Below are 24,870 nucleotides of genomic sequence, written 5' to 3'. Positions count from 1 at the left end.
CTAAGTGGTTTGTGCTCATTTAATTCCTATCAGGATAAAGCTGAATTCAATTAAAGATGGCGAGCGAACTTATCTTTGAGTGTGCTAGGTGGTAGGAAAAATTTAGGCTTCAGTAACCAAACGACGGATGTTTAGCTGAATTACTAAATGATATTATTTTCTCATCTAATCTTTGTAACCAAATAATTAGAAATTAGCAGCGATGATTAACTCATTTCTCTAAATTACAGAATATTTATTCATGCAAAATTCATTTAAAAAGACTAATTATTTCAAAATATGAAATCAAAATTACTAATTTATCCTATAAGTTAAATTTTTCTAATGTTCGTTAATGGCGTTCTCAGTTGACCTGGTCCATCTGAACCAGATCATGAACCAGAGCAGACAAGTGTGAGCAGAGTTCAGGTGTCAGCAACAGGTGCGGTAAGCGATAGTCACACACACCTGCTTCATATTCCTAACTGGAAATCAGATCCATTACACACGTCCAACCATCCATTCTTTTCGACTGAGTCCTCGAAAACTCAGTTAATCCGAACAGGGACAGTACAATCGTTTATCTGAAGGCATATTTGTTCAGTAGAGATATGATAAGGAAATATTGTAGCGATCATTAATGGCAGAGGTTGGGTTAATTATAGAAAGTGCCAGGAGTAAAACTGAAGAAAATTAATCGTAGCTTTCCTATAAATATCACATTGTGGAACCAATCCAAGGTTATTCAATCCAAAAGACAAATTTTTTATTGGTTCTACAATTGCGTTACATATAAGAAAAATTACGTTTGTCCGTTAAGAAACAACAGAGAACAACAAAACTATACACTATGAAAGACAAAATTCAGCCAAATCATCAGCTCCAACTTCAAAAAACATAGAGTCATTGAGTGAGGATATTTCATGCCAACACAATTCTTGTCACCATTTCCATGCATTCAAAACCACAAGCCAGACGTACGGACCCCAAAAACACTTGACTAATCGCCATAGGAATCACTTGGACGGACACTGCACTTGACTTCTAAGTCATGTTTTGATCGTCTTACTTCTTATCCTTCACAACAGCTAGAGTATCCTTCAGGCTCACCCCGTATCCTTAGACTACACTGAATCGAAGTCAGAGTCACACTGAGACTCAGCGAGCCAGGTGTCGTGGCGCTGAGGGCACGGCAGTGCCTTAGAAGGATCGTCTCATCGCAAGGCCATGCGTGCGATAGCTATTGTCTTGTTGATCCCTCGCACTCTGCCCACTTACGCGTCGAGGGGTAACGCGGATAGCCGGATACTATTGCAGTGTTCAAGAAATTCTATGAAATTTATCGGAAGTACTTTTCTAAAAAAATAACAATAAGAAAAATATGCATCGTAATACACGGTCCAGTTAGAGTATTTGTTTCACATCATGACGAGGTCAAATTCTACCACGCATTAATAGTGATACGATCATACGATGCTTGTGGCACTGTAACGTCTCCTACTGTCCTACATATTGTCTCGTATTTACACAGACGGTCATGTCCTCGGGCAGGATACCCAATTTCAAACCGCAGATTAGGAAGTGAAAAGACCTGGCACGTATTTTCTCCATATAAGGTCGGCAGTAAAATTATCCAAGTACGGCATGAAGCGTAGGTAAAGGCGGCATCATCTGCTGCGACCACGTAAGGAATAATTTTCCAATTTTAAGCGGACAGGAACCATTGTGGTTGCTCAGTTAACTACTTATATAGGCACGAGGCGCATAGATTGAATCGCATACTCATACTCGAATTGACGACAGGATATTCTTTTCTTGCTATCAAACGGCAGTTGGACAATTCCTAATACGTTCTTCATGAAACTTCAAATCCCTTGACCATCTACCGTCATGTGTCACTCTCCGGGAACATAACTTTCAAATTAAATTACAAGTGTACGCAACACTGTAGTGACCAGCCGCTGAGGACGTTTGTACGCAACAGAGAACATTTTAAAGTTGTACGTGGCGGCAACCATCAGTGCAAGTCATTTTGCGCTCACTAGAACGCATCCTTTTTGGGAAGTAGGCCTGTGAGAATATTGCTCCGGTTACTCATGTCAGGCGGTAGAGGGTTATTTAGTACTTCAAATCGATGGTATTATTGGTAAATTCATCCGTAATCTGCGAGCAATAAAATTCATAAAACATCCGCAGAGTGTGAATGATCATTTATGTCAACTGTGACTTTTCAAATGCTCGAATTTGATTATGAAGCGATCAGAACATGAATTATGCAAATTGTCTTTAATAGAGCATTTCTTCCACTTTCATCTTTAGCCAATCTCATCATTTATCTCTACTAATAATTGAAAGTGATGGCTTCGGAACAAAATTAATGACGCTGACAAAATGCAAAGGTTAACGGTAATAAAACTCGCGAATGCATCAAGAGTATATATAGTTTATTATGGATTCTACAACAATTTTTCACGAATACAAAAAATAAATGTAAGTAAGGTGTTCAGGCCAGTGCAGGGAAGAGCTCCAGCTCACTGAAATCACCAAAGGGCAAACCGTGCGCGCCCTCCGACGTATCAGACAGCGGCGAGTGAATTGACTCGTAATCAGAGTCTGAGCCGCTGATGCTGGCTCCTGATGAGGGTGAAGAACTGCCGCGCGCGAATATACGTTCCTTCTTAGATGCAGCGCAAAACTGCGACGCAGAAGACAGGAGCTTGGACGACACAGCCAGCTCTTCATCGCGCTCCATGGAGAGAATTTCATCCAGCACGCAAGGTGTAGCAGGCGGTATGGAGTACGAACGGTCCTCTAACACTGTTGTGGGGGCGGTAGGAGTGATCGTCTTGCTCGCCTTCATTGTCGATGTCGCTGACACGTGCTGCAAGATTTCGTTGAGCTGATTCAACAGCTCCTCGTCTGACGTTTCCATGTCTTCCGTCTCAAATATCTTGGTTCTTTCTGATGTCTGAGGCGGAGTTGGAGCATCAAATTCCGAGATGAGATTTTCAAAAGTCGGGAAATCACTGAAATTTGCAGCTGGATTGGTTTTTTGAGTACTTGAAAGATTTTGGCTTTCCTTGATAAAGGCGCTCGTTGTTATAGGAATTATTGGTGCCCGATTTGTTTGTTTCGCTCGGGATGTTTGCAATTGCGCCGCCGAGACTGGAATGTATGTAATGCTCTCAATAAACTTTTCAGCTGATTGAGCTTTGTTAACTTTAGTTGGGACAGCAGGTTGACTAATTTTGTAGGTGACACGAGGTGCCTGAACCTTGCACCGCGGAGTTGACTGCGCACCTGAGAGTGAATGGACGAGCGTCTTTGGCTGCTGGACTGAAAACACGCCATGATTAGCACCAGAATCCACAATGAAACTGCCTCCACTGACTGAGGTTTTGTCCTCGGCTGGGACTTGAGTACTGCTGACTCAACACATTCAATGGAGACAGGGATTCTGGCGCCAGTCACAGCTGACTGTTCACAGTTAGCACCACTGACACCGACACGATTCTCTACAAGAATACAGTCAGGAACTGAATCATCAGCTTCTGAAATTTTGACTTTTTCTAAAACAAGGCCTTCATTGTTATCACTGTCAAAGTCTGATTTCCTCTTAAGTACATTGACAAAACCATTATCTTGGATGTTACATTTACAATTACATAATTTGCTCTCCAATAAATTATTTTGTTTCTCTAAGCTAGATATCTGTTCCAATAAAACTTTGCAATACTCAGTGACAGCGTCAAAACTTTTGGTCATTTCATTTAGCTTATTCTCCATGTAGTCCATCTGCTCTTTTTTGCGGTCCCGTGCAGTCTGTGCCGCCACGCGGTTCTTCAGTTTTCTGTGAACAAAATAAAAGCATTGTAATACCAATGAATTTGGACAGAGATTAACATACAAAAATTGTATATCCTAGTTTAAAAAAAAAGAACTTGAAAATTTATGAGTTCTAAATGCTTATTATCAATATTTGCATGTGTTGAATAAAGTTTTGAACTAATATAAAACATTACTGCAGAGTAGTAAACAACACTTAAAATTTTAGAATATTTAAAACCAAGAGTTTAAGCTATATCTAAGCTTTTCTGCAGCATGCTTAGTAATGAATTTATCAAGTAAATAAACAAATACTGTTAGAGTTGCACAAGTTTTGACCTTTTGCTAGAATATGCTAGATTTTCTTTTGACTCCACTTTTGACATCTTTCTCTCAACCTAATGCTGGCACAAAATAGGAACCATCTTTACAACAAGAAAATATAACCTAAACTTTAGTAAAATACAGACAGATTTAAAGTTTGTGAGCAGTGAAGATTAATAGAACACCTGATATTTTAATTTGATTGAGCAGTAATAGATTAATAGAACTGAAATTTTATTTTCAGCTAACATCAATGCCCAAGCTTTTCCATTTCTAGCAATAAAGAAGTTCAATATAAGATATTTTATATCAAAACTCAACCACAACTCCTAGTGTCCAAGAGACAAGAGTAGTAATTGAAATAACTTAGTTATGGGTTATTTGTACAAATACCACCTACAACTTGTAATTTCTAAGATTTAGAGTTTTTAATAGCAAGTTAGTGTAATAATAACTGAGTAGGCACTCGCTGGCACTCTGGCAGCACATTTCATCAAAACTTAGGCTGATGGCTGAACTCCAAGTCAATTTAACAATTTTGCATTTATCAGATTTGGATGTGTCAATTTCAGTCAAGTTGAGATAGGTGGTCAAGTCGCTGCCTCTTCCGTTGAGGTTTCAGCTCCATTTTCAGCTCGGAATCTGAAGTTTCATCTTTAATTATATTCGAGAAGCTGACAATGCAGGGAAGCGCAGTGGAATCTTTCTTACTATGGATCACTGGAAGCAATCTTGGCATCGATTTAGTGTCCGCAACGGTGTTCTTGGAGTTGGTTAACGAGGTCATCACGCCACTGACAACAGGGCGTTGCACCAAACCAGCACTATTATTAAAAGAGTTGATTTTTGGAACTGTAATTATCATTGTTCGATTTGTTGCCATACTTTTCAAATATCAATATTGGGCTCTACGAGTCAGAAGACTGCGCAACTAACAACAACGCAACAGCAAATATATCACAAACTGAAACTGAATTTCTTGTTCAAGGAGTAGGCGTTCACAACCACCCTCGTACGTGCTTGTCCAGAGAATGATTCTAGAAACGGTACGGGGCCCAGAGTGAGTGTATACACAAATTTTTGCCATCAACTTCTACTTACTTTGATATTTATTTAAATATCATGGTTTGAAATTTTTATACGAAAGATCAATATATTCGAAAACATTTTATTTTAGATCTATATTCCAGACACGTTGATCGTGATTTTCCTAGTGAAACATAATCATTGTGGAAGTATCTTGTAACTATAACTTCAATGTGTTGCTTCGTGATTGGTCAAATTTGTCAGGAACTCATGACGTCAGTGGCTCAGTGCCAACACGGCATTTGATAGAATACAATTCACTTAATAAAAAACTTCGTTAGTTGTCGCACAATGGTAGGACTAAACTAAAAACCTCGAATAATTGACTAAAATTATTTGAATGCCTAAAATTTGAGACATGAAAACATCACTCATAATGGTTGTGTGTTCTAATTTAAATTGCAAATAAACTATTTTTGCTTCTCTAATAGTAAAAAAAAAATTACGCAGCGTAAACTTTGAACTAATAACATTTCATTACTGTATTGTAATAATTTAAGTTTAATTTCCTATTTTCGTGTAACGCATAAATTCACTGAAATAATATCGACATAAATTTATTAATTTTATTTTTTCTTTCATCAGAGGAGCTGATGAATTATTTAAATTATCGTCAGATGAGCTTTCATCACAGGAGCTGATGAAATCGCAGCTGCATCAGCGTGATCTGAACCACGGCTGATGTAATAAGGAGCAACTCATGAGGCAGTAGAGAACGCTTGCCAGTTACTGAATCGACACTTCTGCGGACCCGCCTGTGAACTCAAACGCAAAACCTAACTACGCGCTTGAATTTTGGAATGTGAGTATTTATTATCATTACGCTGTGTTAGGAATTATTGCAGATTTTCACACGAGATAGTTTTCAATTAAAACTAATAAACGTATTTTTCAATCAACCAAGACACTCACTCATAAGTCCTTCAATAGTAAATGGATTTGCTTGAATTTTGGAATGTGAGTAGTTATTATCATTACGCTGCTTTAGGAATTATTACAGATTTTTACACGAGTTGGTTTTCAATTAAAACGAATAAACGTATTTTTAATAGGTAAACCGAGACACACTTAATTCCTTTAATAGTGAACGGATTTGCTCGAGTTTTTAGATGTGAGTAGATATTATCAGTACGATGCGGCAGGAATTATTACAGATTTTTTACATAAATCAGTTATCAATTAAAACGAATAAACGTATGCTCTACTCATTGGAGCGAGATGATGAAACGCACCATGAAGGCAAATTGTTCTACCTAGTATAGGTGTTATGCGGACACTTATGTGGTTATGAACGATTTTATTCAATAATTTAATTCGAAAACAAATGTTTCACACCGAACACAAGACGATCTACTTAGCACGGATTCCAAATTTGCTACACTCCCTCCCTGGCTTTAATCTCAGCAAGCCGCCTTTCCGTTCAAACAGTAATACTCTTCATTCAACATTCAAACATTAACATGTGTTATTAATGGAGAATTGAGCAAAGAAAATTGCAACAAATACCACTCGTCAAGTCACCGTTTGTATGTAATATTAGTGATACGCGGGAGGGAGACCCATGGTTGAACTATATGGGAGACCGGCTTGGAGTTGGAGCTGTCAGAAGAATTACAGCTGATATCGTTACATAGAAGCGTTCTAACCGTGGCCAAATCGTACAATGAAGTCTGCTCGCGGATGTTCAACCTCATTTCTTAAAAACCTTTCTTAGTTCATTCTACATTCTAGAAGCTAAGTATAGAAAGCAATTATGAAATAAGCCGATGAGTTTATCTGTCATTTACTCGGCGTAGTGACGGCAGAGCGCACAGGATGTTAGTGCACCGGATCGAGTCGAGACTCGAGATTACGGTAGATTTCAGTGACGCGAATACACGACTGGTGCACCTCTGCTTGGGGAGCTATTACTTTAGCTCGCTCATTACATAAAAAAAACACACGCAGAACGCAAAAGAGGACATTTATATTAAACTAATATAAAACCCAAATGCAGAGTAGTAAACAATGCCTAAAATTTTAGAATGTTTACAAGGATTGCCATTCTTCTGGATTGCCTTCAATGTTTCTTCTGGATTGCCATCAAATTATTAAAAGTTTTTGAAATTACCGACAGAGCACAAAAAAGACACGCGATGTATAATTTCAACTACGAATCACGCTAGATCTTCATTTGCCCACAGTGGAAAGCTTGAACAATTGAGATGTTTTTGTAAACTAGTAAACCAGTGCAGTAATTTTAACAGCGCCATAAATGGTTCATGAAGACTGACGATAATGGCCGACATTTAGGCAATACATGAGCCATTCTAAATATTACATTACGACATTAAAATCCGAAGTGGTAATAAATAATCTAGGCAGTCACAAGCTGCAACGACCGCTGTTCCAGTTAGAGGTGAATAGGCTAAGTTTATCACCTTGAAAAGTCTTTAAAAATTCTGCGCAAATTCTATGATATGATTTACGTACATCGATATACGGCAATTTACTGATACGAACCTGACACCAATTTAAAATAAAAAAAAATTATCATCTTTTGCATAAGTGCTACTTTATAAACAACTAGCATGAAGATATTTCAGAATATACAAACGCATGCACAAAAAAATCTCGTACTCGCCACCGCCGTGGAAGGCTCTGAGTTTTCAATTGCGTTGAGTTTAAGCCTATGTTCCTCGGAATTTTCACGATAAGAATGGAATAGATAACGAATACAGCGTAAATGGTATTAAAATTCTTAGCCAAGATGATAAACTTGGGGCTCTACACCAAAGTCAACACACATCAAGCCAGTAAGTTTTGCAAAGAAAGATTCACTAGTTTAAATCTTGCATGGTAGTTCGGTGTGAACGTTAATAAACAAACTCGGACTTTCGATATGTAAATTAACATAAGATCTGCTCCTTCTTAATTTACCACAATTCCACATGCGCCCTCCACATTTTATTGTGCAGCCTTTTCATATCTCAAAATTTCAAATGCGCCCTCTTTATTTATCGAAATTTGATTATGCCGCCTTCATTTTTCGAAATTTGAGTTAGTTAGTTTAGTGGCCAAATGTTTACTAGCGCTTCAGCTATTTAGCTATCTCGCACCGAAAGTCAAGATGAACATCACCATAGAGGTGGAAGGTCTCAATTATTCATCACCCACAAGGGGCGGAAGGTCTCAATTGTCCAGCCCGCTGAAGCTGGCTCGAAAGAAGCAGCGATAGCATCTCAAAAGAGACGAAGTGACAAGGAAGGACAGGTGAAAAGCAACAGAAACGAAGACACTCGAACAAGAGGTCGCTTACACGGGACGTCGGCCGCCCGCACGAGAGAGACAGAGAAGGGAAATGTAAGGAATCCTGCCTACATAATAACTTAACCCCACAACTGAGACCTACAGTCAGACACCGCGAGCTCAGCGGTGGGGCGCTCAGGAACAATCCCCCTAGGAGCGCGAAATCCCATAGGACTTCTGACGAGCACAGACACGCGTTTTCGAAATTTGAAATGCATCTTCTTCATTAACCGAAATTTTAAATACGCTCTCTTACTTTATCAAAATTACACATGCACCGTCTTCATTTCTCGAAATTTTAAATGCGCTCTCTCCATTTATCAAAATTTTATATGCACCTTCATTTATCGAAAATTTATATGCATCATCTTCATTTATAGAAATGTTCATTTTGTACGTAGTTACTCATCGAATGCAAGGCAGGTGCTCGCAGCTCCACACGTGTTCCTTCTCAAAATTTCAAATGCGCCCTCTTCATTTATCGAAATTTGATTATGCCGCCTTTCATTTTTCGAAATTTCAAATGCATCTTCTTCATTAATCGAAATTTTAAATACGCTCTCTTCATTTATCAAAATTACACATCCACCGTCTTCATTTCTCGAAATTTTAAATGCGCTCTCTCCATTTATCAAAATTTTATATGCACCTTCATTTATCGAAATTTTATATGCATCATCTTCATTATAGAAATGTTCATTTTGTACGCAGTTACTCATCGAGTGCAAGGCAGGTGCTCGCAGCTCCACACGTGTTCCTTTCGCATAAATAGACTGGCGAAGTGAACGATAAGAATCGCATTACTTTTTGACGGATCGATATTCCCTTTGAAGAACTTTGACCCGGTTTATTTTTAATGCAAAATAGACTTCCATTTATAGCGCAAATAATCATGGTCGGTTTTTTTATTCGTTCGAAGTTATCAAGTTATGAAAATGGAGCGTCTCAAAGTATCCAAAATATACAAGTGTATTTGGCTACAGTCATGGATATTAACCCCTACTCGGGATATTAATCCCGAGTCATGGAGATGAAATTTATTATTTTATTAATTTCAGAGAGGCTTGCCATTCTCTTATGATGCGTCGCTTTTTCGTAATTTCCATAGCAAGAGTAGACTAAAAAAACTACACTATTGATAAAATATTTCAAGCGAAAATTAATATGGGGTCTGTCCGCTGCTGCAGAGCAGCGGTTGTCATTATGAATAATTCAAATTTCAGATATTGCATTGATATGTTAGAGGATTCACATCGAAATCTACTTGAACTAAAGGAAAACCCGACACCTTGTCGGTTTAGCGAAGGGTTCTACTGTCGATCTAGATAATTTCTCAATCTCTATTGAAATAAACATTAGGACCAGTGCAAGGTAAACTCTCTGATGTAATACCGAAATACGTATCGCATTACTGGGTTCTTCGCGTAGCAAGTACAGTTGCCAGAAAAATATTTGAGACAATAACTTGCTATCGGAAGAACCTTGACATTGGTTATAAAAATTGCCTTATCATTACAATTTTTCTCAGCCAAGAAAGGTGTGACACCGAAGGGTCGCCTGCCGAAGACCACCACTGCTCTGGATGTAATGGACCATCATGAATCCTGCCTTCCGGAACGTAGCCTTCAACACTTCAAGCCGTCCGTATCTAGGCCGTGGGTCGAACCAGCCCTCGGTCGAACGTAACGATGCCTGGAAGTCATATTCGATCCGCGGCCTGGTGGTGCACGGCAGGTGGTGGTCAAGGCCGGAAGAGGACAAAGCCGAGTGGTGCACGGCTGATTGGTGTAGGTCCGGAGAGATCCAAGGCGTTCGATTCAGGGCTTATTGGTGCACAAAATTGGTGGTGCTCGGCTGCGCTCCCACACCGAACAATATTAGGACAATAGAATTCTATGTAAGATAATGCGCCTTCGTAAAAGGCTTCATCGTCAACCGTAATTTATAAGGTACAATGAAACTCCATGGTGCGAAAAAGTTTCATCAAGAAAGTCAAGTATAAAAGCATTCTTTCTGAGATGACACATCATCGCTAACTTGTAATTAATCATTAAATAATTCCTAGTTCACTCCAACATATTCTAGCAACGCCTCAATACAAATAAGTATATAATTATCTATATTTTAAATACGCAAACCTTTGAAGATATTTAAACTCGGCAATCAAAATCCTGCCAACCAAATAATCTACGATCGCAGCTGTAACACAAATGGAGTAATTGCTTCAAAAACAGACAAATCAATAATATATTCGAAAATTCAATTGCCCTTTAGTACAAAACATCATTTAATATATTTAATTATACATTCAAGTAAATGCAACTCAATGCCCAGTAAATTTTCCCGTCAACAGATAGGAGTCTTAACACCGTGAATCACTAAATCGTTTCATTTTAATACAGGCGCAGTTAACGCGCAGCTGCATACATCGTGCAGAACGTCACTAAAATCCAGAAACGTGCTGTAGGGACGGTAAATGTCGTCCCATCGGACTATTAACTCACACTGACGTTGATAAATGCACAAAGGATTAATAAACGGTACAAAATTATTCATAAAGGAAACGGGAAAACTACATAACTGGTTGCTAACGCGCAAACACTAGTCGCGAAAAATACTTAATAGGTAAAAAAAACTATGCACTTAACTAGATTTGAGTGTAAAAGTCCAAGCTGGTTCTAATCATACAAGGAATCTAATACTCCGAATGATGAGTACACTCATGAGGAAGCTGGAATGTCAGCTCATCTTAGAGCAAGGCATACTCATGTAGCATGTACAACAACGAACTTCAGTGAACTAAAACGGGCACTCAAAAATAAGCACATGAACTAAAACACTAGAAGAAGGAATGAAGGTAGCACCTGGTTAACGAAAACGGAGCAACGGTTCAGATATGTTAATAAAGAATTAAGGACGTTTCACCAAACATCAAACCAAAAGCAGTTCATGCAAATATTGTCACCGTATTGAGACACGACAAACACGAAATACGGTGCTAGGAAGTCGATCCTAATTGAAAAAAAGTCAAGAGAACCCAATTACTACACGCTCGAAAAAGATTACGGTCACAAAAATAAAACGGCGAGTTCCAGTTGATATCCATCCATAATTTTAAATATAAATAGACTTTCGATTTTAACGTTTGACAAATTACACACACAGTTTGGATAGGTGCAGGTAAGAGCCCACCACAGACAAAAAATCAATACCGAGAATTTTTTGAGATATCACATATATATAACCGAGTAGCGCCCGAGTGATGTCAATTTTCCAATACCGTAATAAATAACAACTACATTAACCAATGTAGACGCGTACACAGCTTTATCAGTGGCAAAAAAATTTGGTCGAGATCCAAATTAAAACGGCCCAAATAAGTTGCATATCTTGTACTGACAGACAACAGCGATGAAGTTGAAAGTGAACATATTTGGGATCACAGTGACTGAAAATGAAAAGCCTTCAACATTCAAATCAAAATAGTCGGGCATCATGTAGGGCAGAATCGGTAATTGAGATCGATGAGTAATCGGAGTTACACGCATAGAACGAGTCAAACCCGTCACTTCTGCTTCACTTCTCAGCATCATAAATTAGTTTGGGTGTCATTGGATATATAATATTACTTTTAGAACAACATGAATTCATCTTAGAAGCTGATGAGACGCTGGTGATGCCTTGGGCATCTTGTGTACGCATGCACAATATCCGAAAGGTTAGACTGATACAAAACGATACAGTCAAGTGAAAGCGATGATGGAATAAACAAATTGAGCGTACACAGAGAAGTCAAAATACCGAAGCCCGAAATAATTCAGCACTTAGAAAAAAAATCTCAAGTTCACTAAGCAGGCAGTGATGTTGTCTGTGACCTATGAGATTCTTCTTTTTAGCTAGGTTTCAAAGTTTGAAAGTTTCAACTTTGAAAACTTATTTCTAAAATGGGGTTTCTAGACCCCTTTTTAGCGTTTCCGCACATTCCGCGCGCCTATACGGATTTTAACAACTGTTGAACACTTGTCATTTCTAGTCACTGTGATCCCATTTACGGCCACTCTGAACTTCGGTGTTGACTACAGCACGTACAAGTGCGACGCAACCTCGTCGTCGGCAGTTTTCAAAAGCGCCAGGATAATCAACCCGAAAGTCATACAACAGCAACAATTACACCTGCCATCAATTTCAGAAGACAACCATCTCACTCTCAGAAGAGCGGAAATCACGCTGCCGATCACATGGTGTCAAGTAGTCGAATTAAGGAATCCTGCTGATAATTTCAAGAGAGGACGAAGGGATTAAGATACAACTCAACTTGAGCAAGCCCCACGAAAATAAACTACATCAGGATTTACGATGGCTGACATGACCAGTCAATCAAACTGGAAATAAAATAGACCACTTCATGAACCTCTGTTTGGCAAGTCCTTGACTTTGTAGATGCGGACAATCCAGTGCTCGGTCGTGTATGCTTCCTCCAACACGTCCAACTCGAAATCCTTGTTGCCGATCTCCACATTTCGCACGCGATCGTAGCCTGCTGGCTTACCTACAAATAGGAACCAGATGATAAGCGAAAATGTTAAATAGATTCAAGGTCCAAATAAAAGTTAGCATGCAGCTTGGTAAGTACAAGTATAATGCTCAATAAAATTTTCGCCAGACGCACAATTGCTGAAGCCATTTCTATCCGAATTTTATGAGAATACCGTCACCAGCAATGTGCAAGGTCTCCATCAAAAACAGTTTCTTAAATAAAAAAAATTATTATTACACACAAGAGTATGGTAGATTGAAATAAATAGCCCGCAGAAGCTGGCGAGAAAAAAATTAGCATTAGTGTTTCAGTGAGACAATTAAGGTAGCATGGCAGCAGAAACGAAGAAACTCCTGCAAAAGGTCGTGAGCACGAGATTTCGGCCACCTGCAAGAGACAGTGGAAGGAAAGCATGTAATCTGCCGCCACAACAGTCAGCCATAAAACTGAAGCTATTAGTCTGGGTCCGCGAGCTTTGAGATGGGCGCTCAGAAACAATGCTCTTACAAAAGCGGTTTACCATCAAGGCTTCTGAAGAGGTACGACATCTTGCAGGAGATTAGCAGACTTCCTAGGGACAGACAACTCTAATCTTTCTAGAGATACCAATATATGAATTAAAAAAGTAAGAAAGTGAAACGGCCCATATAGTAATTTACAATGTAGATGATGCTTACAGAAAATAATATACCGACTTTTCCATTATCACCCTCATCGTCCTTCACGCACGTGCCTTACCTCCTTCAGTGTAGACTTGGCCGAATCTATAGTAGCACATTTTGTACATGAGGCTGTTGAGGAGCACTGGCGAGCCTTCTCTGTCCACTCTAAATTCGCCTGCCGGGGTGTAATAGTCGTGCTCCTTAATGTGGGCGCCTTTGTCCGTGCTGCCACCAATCCGCACCATCCATAAGAACTTGTTGATGTCTGCTCGGATGAGACAAAATATGCACCAGTTATCGAGACTATTTTATCGACAATTGGGAAGGACTTACAGATTACAGGAGTAGTCTAATTATTTTAATCGAATAATTGCTCTATTTTTTAATAAAAATAAAAGATAAAAAAATAAAAAAAAATGAGAATAGTTATTTTATGGTCTCTGATCTGCGGGAGAATTTACGGCAAGGATGTAAACATCAAAACAGGTATCAATTACACGTTTTAAACAAAGAAATAAGGGGTATTATTGAAAGATTATACCTAGCAAACCAATACGTAAGTGTTTCTTGTGGGTATAGTCAACAAATACATGCATCATGGATAGTAAAGCATACAATTCGAAATGTATAGGGTCCAAAATTGAGATTAACTCAATAAAATGTAAAGTTCAGCTAATACAAACCAAAGAAAGCGAGGAAAGATAATTATGTTGAAAGATCACTCAAAACTCACGTCACCAGCTCAAAAAAGGTGCCAAGCAATTCCATGATGAAAATCGTGCATGGGCGCCAAATATCTACCAATCGAATTTTTTACCATCTTCAACCGAATACATTTTTTTGTTGCACACTAGAAGCAATTTTGTAATTCATATTTAAAAATTGCTTCTAAAGTACAACAAAAAATAAAAAATATAAATAAATGAATAAATACATATAAAAAGGCTCTCACCGTCCGAGGAGTATCCAGTAAGGCCCCCAAAGATAACGAGGACATAATTGACGTCGAGTTCTCGCATGATCTCGTAGGCCTTGTCCTCAGGACTGGCCATGGCCTGACCTACGCGCGAGATGTGCGTGTTATTCCACGTGTTGTTGTCCACTAGGATGGTGCGGTTCGCCATGGCAGTAATTTGGTAGCCGTAGTCCCACCACGACATCACCTTCGCATCCTGAATTGGAAATTTCCCTTTCAGTATTGACCTCAAATTTATTTACAATAATCAGAGAACTCAAGTGTAATACATGAACCAAGATCTCATCAATCAGTGTTTCTCCAAGTAATTGGGCACGAACTTCATTCCAAACAGGCACACAACGGAGAGATGGGAAACAGGACATGAAAGAAAGTAGAAATAGATTTTGCAACATTTTTGTTGGGACATCATTGGCGCGTGTGGCTTAGAAGCCCTTCACTTGCAGAAGTTGGGCGCGAGTGAAGAGATTTGAAAAGCACTTGGGAGAAATTTGCAGTTAAATAATGAGAAATTTGCTATTAAATAAGTGTTTACCTCCGGAGTGTTGTGACGTAGCCAGTAGTAGGCTTCCCTGAAGTCATCGAAAATGATGCGGGATCCGTCGTGGGCGCGGGCAGAGAGCACGATGGAGGGGGAGCTGTAGGCCTCGCTCGTTACCCACGTGCAGTGCAGCGTGTACGAGATCAAGAAGAGCGACATCAGAGTCACAAAGCCTGTCGCAATCTGGAACACAAAGAATAAGATAAATTTCATAGAAAAAAAGGTAGAATTAATATAATTATAGTTATAGTTCATACTATTCTACTTTGTATGAATTTACATTGCATCGATCTTTTCACGCCATAGCATCTTAGGATATCTTGACTGTCTATTACGCAAGAAACGGACAATTGAAGCAATTACGATATAGTGAGTGGCATATCAAACAAACTAGGACCATGATAAGAGGTTTACAATGGTCGACCAACCAAAATTTTGATCACAAACCTGGCCACGGAAGAAGAAGTTGCTGTCTTGCTTAGCCTTCTTCTTGTCTAGGCTAGAGCTGGTGTTTGAATCCAAGTCCACCTGCACATCAACATATCGTATTCTTCTATCAATATGGACGAGCACCTCAGGTTATCAATTATGTTGTAGAGGCAGGTAAATTCATCTTCAGAAATGCGTGCATAATTTCTTTCCTAGCTCATAATCTTGAGTTTGACCATAGTTTGACAGATTGGACGCAAGAACTCAATATACCCGAAGAAAAAAGTTGCTGCACTTTTTATTGAACTGTACTCAAAATTTGACTATTAGGATTTAAACAAATTTTGCATCAAGAATTTATCGCTGAAATTGGATAGCTTAAAGAATTATTTGTTATTTTAATTATTCGCATTGTCCATTCCTTTTCCAAATAACTGAGGAAACTAGAACTGTGCTATGGATTTTAGTTAGGATTTATTGTAGCTAACTGTACACAGATTATTAGATTTCAACAAACTTTTAGCAAACAGTCATTCTATAAGTCAGTCTCCTTGTTACACTTTTGTTAATAGTCGTTAGCTAAGCAAGGTAACGATAGTTCTACCTTATCTAATTTGAGAAAATATCTCATCTTTCACATGATCCTTTCTCAGTATTACAATACTCAATTAGTAAATTGAACATTCACATTGGTAGGCGCCTTCTCAAGTTGCCGTAGATACGCCTACAAAGAACTTTAAGCTAATAAAATAGATTAATAACCTGAGGCATGTAGATTTCGAGAAGGGAAGACACAGCGATGCCTGACAGGATGCACATGACAGGGGCCAGCACGAGCATCAAGCGCACCATAACTCCCTGTGACATAAATAAAATCTTACAATTACAGCACTAACAATGTATAGTAAGGATATTCAACCCTAGAAAAAACTATGCACTTAACCACATTTGAGTGGAAAATTCCAAGCTGGTTCTAATCATACAAGGAAACCGGTCGAAATAAGAAAACCTTATTTCGGGTCTCATTGGTAGTGCATTAGAAATTCAGTTAGCTCAAGGAAAAATACTAGGAAGAATTTAATAACATGGCAATAAAAGTTAACATTTGAGCAGATAAATAGAGAAGCCATAGGGATACTAACGGCAAAGTAGATGCTGAGCACGCCGTAGAGGATAATGAAGATGTTCTCATCAGTGAGGCGCGAGAAGCAGTAGTAGAGTCCCACGGGGAACATGAACACCATAAGTTGCAGGTCAAAGTAGAACGAGGACCAAGCGGTGGGCTGGTGCTCGGACACCGAGGCGATGATGGGGATGTTGTTCTTGGCGTAGGAAGGGTCGAGTAGCGAGTAGAAGCGGCCGGTCCAGGGGGCGATCTTACCCATAGCAGTGAGCGCCACTGCTCCAAGTACGGCAACGCCTGCACAACACAAGTTTATGCGCTATATGCGTGATGGATTAATGAGAAGCAATCAATTACTCAGCTTCATTTCATATAAACTTAGATAACATAAAGATGATCAATGATGTTTAATTTGAAGAAAGCAATAAAGTTAAATACAATCATGAACTATGCAGCCGTATTTTATCATAGATTTTTGTAAACTTTCGTGAATTAATTGAATAAAATACAAATGGCTGGTAAACCGAACAATTTATTCCAGTACTGCAGTAAATGCGAGGCATGAAGAAAGAATTATAAGATCATTGATATAATTTCGTAGATATCAACGCCTGAAACGAAGAATCCAAAAAAATAACCAAAAGCTGTAAATTTCAAACGATCAGATTAGAATCTTTAGAGTTTAGACAATAGCAGACTAATCCCTGAGTTAAAGAAAAACCCAGTATAAGTAAAATGAGTTTGCTGTAAGATTGAGACAAATCAGCACTTAATACCATGATCTTAGCATCATAGCTGCTTCATTCAAACAAAATTTGTCACACTAACCAGCAACAGTCGTGACCACGCCTCTGAAAAGCACATCAAAATGATCCTTGGGAAGTCGTGCTCGAACGTAGTCCACAAACGCATGAATTTGGCACAGCCCAAAAACTCCTAGGGCCTGAAAAATAAAATATGACAATGAAATTTCCGAATTAAAAAAATATACATATAAAAAAACAAAGATATCACTTTCACGCAAGACGGCAGTACGTAATAAGCTCACCCCCATGTGTTCTGAAGTGGAGACAGGTTGGAAGCCCACGAAGGCAATTTGCATGGAGAGAATAGTGCCGATGACATAGAGTGTGCTGTACGCAACGTAGATGCGGTGAGAGAAGCGACCTGTGATCATCAGCACTAACACGTGCAGGGGGATGATGTTGATCAGGAACACGTAGCCACCCCATGATGACACCTGTCCACCACAAGTTTATGTAACCAACAAAATTCAATACACTATTAGGAAAAAAAAACACACTCGAACTGTTGATTTTTGTTTTGAAATTTGCATGCCATTCACAGATATATCTCATATATGCATCAGGGAATTGAAGTATGACTATGATGATCGTTAAATGTTCTAGACATTCGTTGTTTCTTTATTTTAACTCCAGTAATAAAATTAACATTCATTGCAAATAAAATCGTGGGACTAGTGTGTCTGACCATGTAGAAGTAAGCCAGCGCTGCCAAGGCCGACCAAAAGATGGTGCCAGTCTTGACTGCCTTGATCCACATGTAGTAAGTGAGCAGCATGCAGAAGATGGCAATACCTGGCATGAAGAGAGCTCATTAATCACACTGCTTACTCAACATCACGCTGTTTACTCGACATCACACTGAATACTCTATATCACACTGAATACTCTAATGCAGATATAAACAAAAGAAATATACTGCATCATCAATCCAAAATGAAAATATTCAAAAACAACACAGCAACGTCGGACTTCAAAAATTATTATGTACCTAAAGGATGGTTCACGGAAACTTCATGTTTTGTACTTCGCGTCGAGCAGGCAGATATTGTAGGAAAAGGGCAAAGAATATTTCATTTGAAAGGCAATGTCTTGAAGTTTTGTATCCCGCCTAGTCAGTTGCACCTATGCATAGGACAAGTGAGCAGCGTGCGTTTGCTGTCAAGGAGTACTCTTCTAATGGCCGTTCCATAATCAGCATAATTGCTCTTATTTCTTTGAGGAAAACGAACGCCCACTAACGGTGACTGCAGCTCAGGACACGTAAATGATTGACGCTTTTTTTGCCAAAACTGACTGAATTGAATATCAGGGATGTCTGGTAAGGATGAAGCCACGGCCAATTCAGTGCGATGATATTATGATGACGGATAAAGCCCCAGACCAAAAAGTGCGATGTTCAAAGTGTTAATATCTGATTGGTCTGCTGGTGTTGCCGAATGGTTGTGACATCACACTTGTTTGGTCGTGAGATGGCTTAGTGCTGCGCTCTGATTGGTTCGGGGAACGCCGGTAGCCTACGTGGCGTGGGCTGGCTGTAACGTGACGCAAGTTGGCGGCAATGCTGTTGGGGACAGCAGTCTAGCGTGAACCATGATAGGGTGAGCATCTTGTGAGCGTGTGTCTTTGGAGACAACATGTTGCAGAGCGCCTCATCTCCCTGAGAGGGACCTTCTTTGGCCGACCAGACCCCCGGATTTGGCTCCGTGTCATTTTTTGTAGGGCTATCATAAATCAATTGTTTACAATGACTGTCCAAGGACCCTACCTCATTTGAAGAACAACATACGCCAACCCATTTCCCGTCAATATTCTTGAATAAGTTGAACGGAACTTCAAAAATTGACTAACTGATTACATTGCCAATGGTGACCATCATTTGTCTGACATCATCTTTAAAACTAAGTGATACAAAAATTCAGGTGATTTTTTTTCAGTTAAATTTATATTGTAATAATATCATCACTAGTTATTTTTATATTGAGCTTTCAAATCAGGAAGTTTCCATGAATCATCCTGTATCTTGTATCTCTTATTAAGCAAGTCTATTATACAGCTAGTTAACAAATTAATTGAGCGGATGAATTAATGGAAACTTTTATGATTGGATAAGCACTATTACATGCACAGCTTTCCCGTTCATGTTGCATTCGTGCTATAAACAATTCCAATGCTAATCAAGGCTTCGTCAGGGTTATTATTTAATGAACAGCAAATTATTTTGAAAATCACTTATTATTATCTTTCTTCATGACATTGCTTTTGTTCAAACTTGAATGAATTCAGTATTACTTGAACATGTGAATCTATTCACCAAAATCGTGAAATTTGCTCTTGGTTTCTAACAGTGATTTGAACAAAAATTTCAGTAGAACATATTCATGTTAATATTCACACCTTTCCTCAACGTATGCCACATATTCAACTAATGATTGACGTACCTTCATTATCATAGGAGCCAGCCACTGAGCGGGAGATGTAGCCGGGCACGATGGCTATCATGACAGCAGCTGTGAGCCCCGCGCCAGGACCCTGTATAGAAGCATGTAAATTATTCTCTCTACATATTTGGAACATATTGAGGAACACTGACGCCGACATCGAGACTTTCATTAATTCCAAAACATTGGCAATCTTGATATGGGGACGAAGCTCAACTTTTCCTTTTATTATTCGGAAAATAAATCTTGAGAGCCATTCTGTAAGAAGATTCTATTGAAATTTGCCATGAGTAGATCTTTAATATAGAGTCTAGAGACAAGACAAACTTCTTGCAACAACTAATGAAGACGTTCCTCCCATGAAAATACAAGTAAAACAGAGTATTATTGTGATATTAAGAAACAAGTGCAAGCTGATTTTCATCTAAATATCACAATAAAAATCAAAGTAAGTTAATTCACCATTTACAAAGTATGTTAAATCAGTAAATATTCTAGTGGACTAAACTTTTTGAACATGGACTAAATTTTAGGGAAAACGCATCTTTGTGCATCAAGATGAATAAAAACTTCCTTTCATAACTGTGATGTACACTGTCTCAACGACAAAAAATTTTAAAATTAATTTCAGATACTCAGAAAGAAATTTTCAAATTAATTAATGCCTGATAGACATACATACTTGAGCCAAAATTTAGGTGGAAGGTAGAATTGGGAATCAACGCAAGATTTTGACCCAGATAGAAGAACAAAACAAGCATCACCTTGAGCTCTTTGGTGATGTGGTAGGTCACGAGTGTTGTAAGAGATGAGAAGAACGGGGCAAGGAACACACAAACATTGCGCACTTCAACAGAGATGTGCAGGGCGTTGAGCAAGTGGTACATGATGGCACTTGTCACCATCAGACCAGGATAGATGGTGCCTGAAAATAAAAGAAGAATCAATTAACTTATTGTACAAATAATTAAAGACCATGAGAAGTAAAGTGCAATCTTTTCAAAATTCCTGCCAGATATTGCCAGATAACATAGAATCTGATATCAGTGTGCATTTTCACCATTGAATGTAAAAAGTTGAGAAAGTGAATACGTATTCAATTTAAATTTGGTGAATACAAAATGAAAAACAAATGGTTTGTATAAGTTTAAATTGACCTTTTCAATGAACACCAATGTTTAAAATCCATGTTTTACTTGGCGAAGGACGTAGTAGGTAAATCAATTTGTAAATCTTTTCTAAGGAATAATGGTAGGAATAAATGCACATACTCACCACCAATTATCCTGCCAAGAGGATACCAGGCTCGGTCGTCAAACCAGTTGTGGAAACTGTAGAAGCCCTCCTCTGCCAGATACTTGGTGGTGCGGTAATTGAAGTAAGGATCAAACTCATGGATGACCGACTCAAAGCGCAGCACAGAAAACAGGCGACAACAAAAAGCTGCAATAATAACAAGAAATTAGCTGGATGATTCTGCAACCATTGATGGAAATTATAAGTAAATATTTGATTTAGAATCCTGATTAAATATTCAAATCATAGTATAGTTTGTTAAGACCTGTGAAAAGAAATCAACTTTTCTTTGGATGCAAAAGCTTGCAGAAAATTCCACCAAATACACAAGCAATCAATACCTAAGTCTCACTAGCAAACAATTTATTTGAAGGCCTTTTAACTTGTCACTAAAGATCCTTCCCATGCAACCATGTACACAACAGAAAAATATTTCTTCATTATGAAACATTTAGAACAAAACAAAGGTAAATACTTGAGATTTACATAATTTATTTCAACAGATCTGACAAAATACTTGCATAATAATGCTGCCAAGGTGAGCACTGCCATCTTCAGTAGGGTGTCTTGTTTCTTGACGGACAGTTGCATAATCCATGATACCCGAAGGCTTGACAAAATGGAAGATTTGGCCATTATGATGCACAAAAGCTATCAATAATATGACGTAAATGAGTGAAATTTCCTGTTCAAAAATCAAGCTAATGGTTGAAGAGCATGACTTTATAAATAGGAATTTTCCTGCAATTCCTGCACTCCACCTGTCAAAGTAATGGCAAGAAACAACTATCAATAAAGTTAATAAGTTATGAAACAATATTTGACCAAATTTAAACACCATATATGCCTCAAGGATCTTGGTTCATGAGCAATCATTTGATAGACTCAACTGAACTCAAACAAAACATAATAATGTTGGACCTAGCAGATTTTGTTTTGACACATGATAGGGCTTTTTGGCATGTTTAACCCTCTACTACCTGACATGAGTAAGCGGAGCAATATTGTCACAAGCCTACTTACCAAAAAGGATACGTAGTATGCTAGTGAGCGCAAAAGACTTGCACTAATGGTTGCTGTCATGTATGACAACTTTAAAATGTTCTTTGTTGTGTTGTTCAAATGTCCTCAGGTTGCTACAGTCAAAGTTCATGTACAATTTAATTTGAAAGTTATGTTCTCGGAGAATGACATACTGCGGTTTAGGGTTGACTGACAGCTTAGTTTGGTCAACTCAAGTTGACCGATTATAATCACATTATTGAGTTTATCAAGAAGTTTCTTTTGATAACTTGATAACTAGCTGAGTTGCATTTCACAAGTGTTGCTACAAAGTGCATCAAGAGAAGTTTTTTTTATCTATTTTGAGTAAGTTTATTTTTGCTAGGTATAGTATTTACTGCAGGTTATCAAAATTTCATGATTCTGCATGAATACAAATTGTGCATATTTTTTGTTACAGTCCAAAAATTTTAAATAAATACCATACTGTCAATGCCATTAGCACTTACATGTCACTGGCCTTCAAAAATCAAAGAAGGCATGGAATATATCTTATAGTTTTTCGCTTTTTCCCCATTTCTATTCCAACTAATAGGAATCTATTCTAACTAAAATGAAACATTTTGGTTGAGACTTTGACTGCAAGTAGGTAGGGGAAAAACATGTGACTGAGGAATATTAATAGTATAAATTCACCACAAGGCAGAATTGAACGGAATAAATTCCAGTTTCATGCTTTTGGCACCATAAGTGAGCTTAAAAATGTGAGATTTACATATCCATTGCAAGAAAGTGTTAAAGATAGATGAATGGGATGGAGGGGTTACAATATAAAATTAGATAATAAAAAAATCTCCACACAATAAAACCTCAACACTAACATTAAAAATAACATTAACTATGGTTGAATGAGTGACAATTGTCTACTTAATTTTATGGTGAAGACTAACAAGACAAAGTTGAAGTAATTGAGACTTGAGTAGTTTCAGTAGCTGCACTGGCAGCTGGCTAGGACTGGGGCTGGGTCTCTGCCTTGTCTCTCCTGAATATGTTAATGTTCAACATGTTAATATAGACTATTAATAATATTATTATTATTATTAATTATTTTTCATAATAACATTAATTGAGTAAATTTAATTAATTAAATTAATATTTACTACATTAGTTACTAAAATTATAGCCAGCTCAGAATTGCAACTGGTATTAAGTATTAGGAGCAGCCTAACCCTTACTTATTTTAAAGAAATGAAAATTATTTAAATGCAATGTTATATTAGTAATAATGTCACTAGATTGCTTTAATTGCAGATTCACTAGAAATTTAAAAGCGAAGAAAAGACCACAAAAATTCAGCATATCTTTCTTGAAAACGTTTTTGGAGACCAGCTCCATCGTCAGTTCGATAAATCTAGATCAAAAATAAAGTCAGAAATTCAATAAAGTTTGGAGTAAAAAAAACACAGAAGTTAAAAACCAAAATTTACAGACAAAGGGCAGAATAATAAATTATGTACCTATCTATTCACAATTTCTAATCGATAAGAACTATAGGCAGCATTTAAACTAGGCTTCTCTTTAAAAATATACAATGATTCCAAAATACGCAGATTGGAAGCACCAGAACTATAACCTAAAACCTTAAAGTCAGTGTTGGACACTGGAACATTGCACTGTTTGGCATGAGTGCGCACAGCCGAATGAAGAGGGCGCAATAGTAACTGCCCAGTCCACGGCATGCAACTTTTACACTAGGGTCGCTGAGCATAGAGGGAGGAGTTATAGGACTGGGAATTTACATTCGCACCCTCCTCATTTGGCTGTGTGCACTCACACCAAACAGCACAACGTTCCAGTGTCCAACACTGACTTTTAAGCAGGATTGGCAATGATTAAATCATGTGATTAAATCACTTTATTTTTTTTATAAAAAAAATCATGATTTTTTATTTTTATTTATTTATTTAAATATATTGCGTGGCAGTCTTTAATTTATTTGGAGGTATTGTTATTCATGGTTTAGTATGAATGTACTATGAAGGACAAATTGGTACATAAACTTGTTGCCTTTAGTGTGTATTAGGTTCCAATAAATTGAATGTTTTTGGTACAGAGGCATCAAGTGTTGCAATACATTGTACATAGCTAGCAGCTTAGCTAATTCTTATAAGGCTAAAAGTAGTCTTTAACTATTTGACTATTTGTTATATATTGATTACAATATACAATTTAAATGTGTTAGCTAGCTTAAACAGGGTGGGGCAGAACTGATTGAGCAGTTTTGAGGCAAAATAAAAGAGTAATGGAGGTAACATACCATTTAAAATACTTATGTTTTGAAAACAATATCAGGAAGATGGTGTCAGTTAGCTGCATCTCACTGTTGGAGTTGTTCTCGGAAGTTTCCTACAGCACGTTCACACATATGGCAAGGTATGGCCATAACCTCTGCTGCAATAATCTGTCCCCTTAGCTGTGGTAGGGTGTGAGGGCGACTTCTGAACACCCTTTCTTTTAGATGTCCTCAAAGAAAGAAATCGCAATTGCTCAAATCAGGT

General features: G+C 38.0%; 1 protein-coding gene across 1 annotated transcript; it reads right to left on the bottom strand.

Moving 5' to 3' along the window:
• Window positions 1–10,469: 10,469 nt before the first annotated feature.
• LOC108670747 (dolichyl-diphosphooligosaccharide--protein glycosyltransferase subunit STT3A) lies at window positions 10,470–22,091 on the bottom strand. Its single transcript, XM_018158243.2, has 14 exons — window positions 21,832–22,091; window positions 21,290–21,457; window positions 20,779–20,939; window positions 20,015–20,105; window positions 18,262–18,368; window positions 17,819–18,010; window positions 17,599–17,713; window positions 16,790–17,067; window positions 16,410–16,505; window positions 15,666–15,746; window positions 15,213–15,401; window positions 14,654–14,873; window positions 13,778–13,966; window positions 10,470–13,051 (listed from the first exon to the last, which is right to left on the bottom strand). Exons 1-14 carry the CDS (start codon window positions 21,944–21,946, stop codon window positions 12,906–12,908), a joined length of 2,148 nt encoding a protein of 715 aa, XP_018013732.1. The 5' UTR covers window positions 21,947–22,091; the 3' UTR covers window positions 10,470–12,905.
• Between the last annotated feature and the right edge of the window lie 2,779 nt (window positions 22,092–24,870).

The sequence above is a fragment of the Hyalella azteca genome, unplaced genomic scaffold (genome assembly GCF_000764305.2).
Source record: "Hyalella azteca isolate HAZT.00-mixed unplaced genomic scaffold, Hazt_2.0.2 contig2298, whole genome shotgun sequence".
NCBI lineage: Eukaryota > Metazoa > Arthropoda > Malacostraca > Amphipoda > Hyalellidae > Hyalella > Hyalella azteca.
The sequence above is the reverse complement of the archived record's forward strand: the minus strand, read 5'-3'. Positions and strand labels throughout refer to the sequence as shown.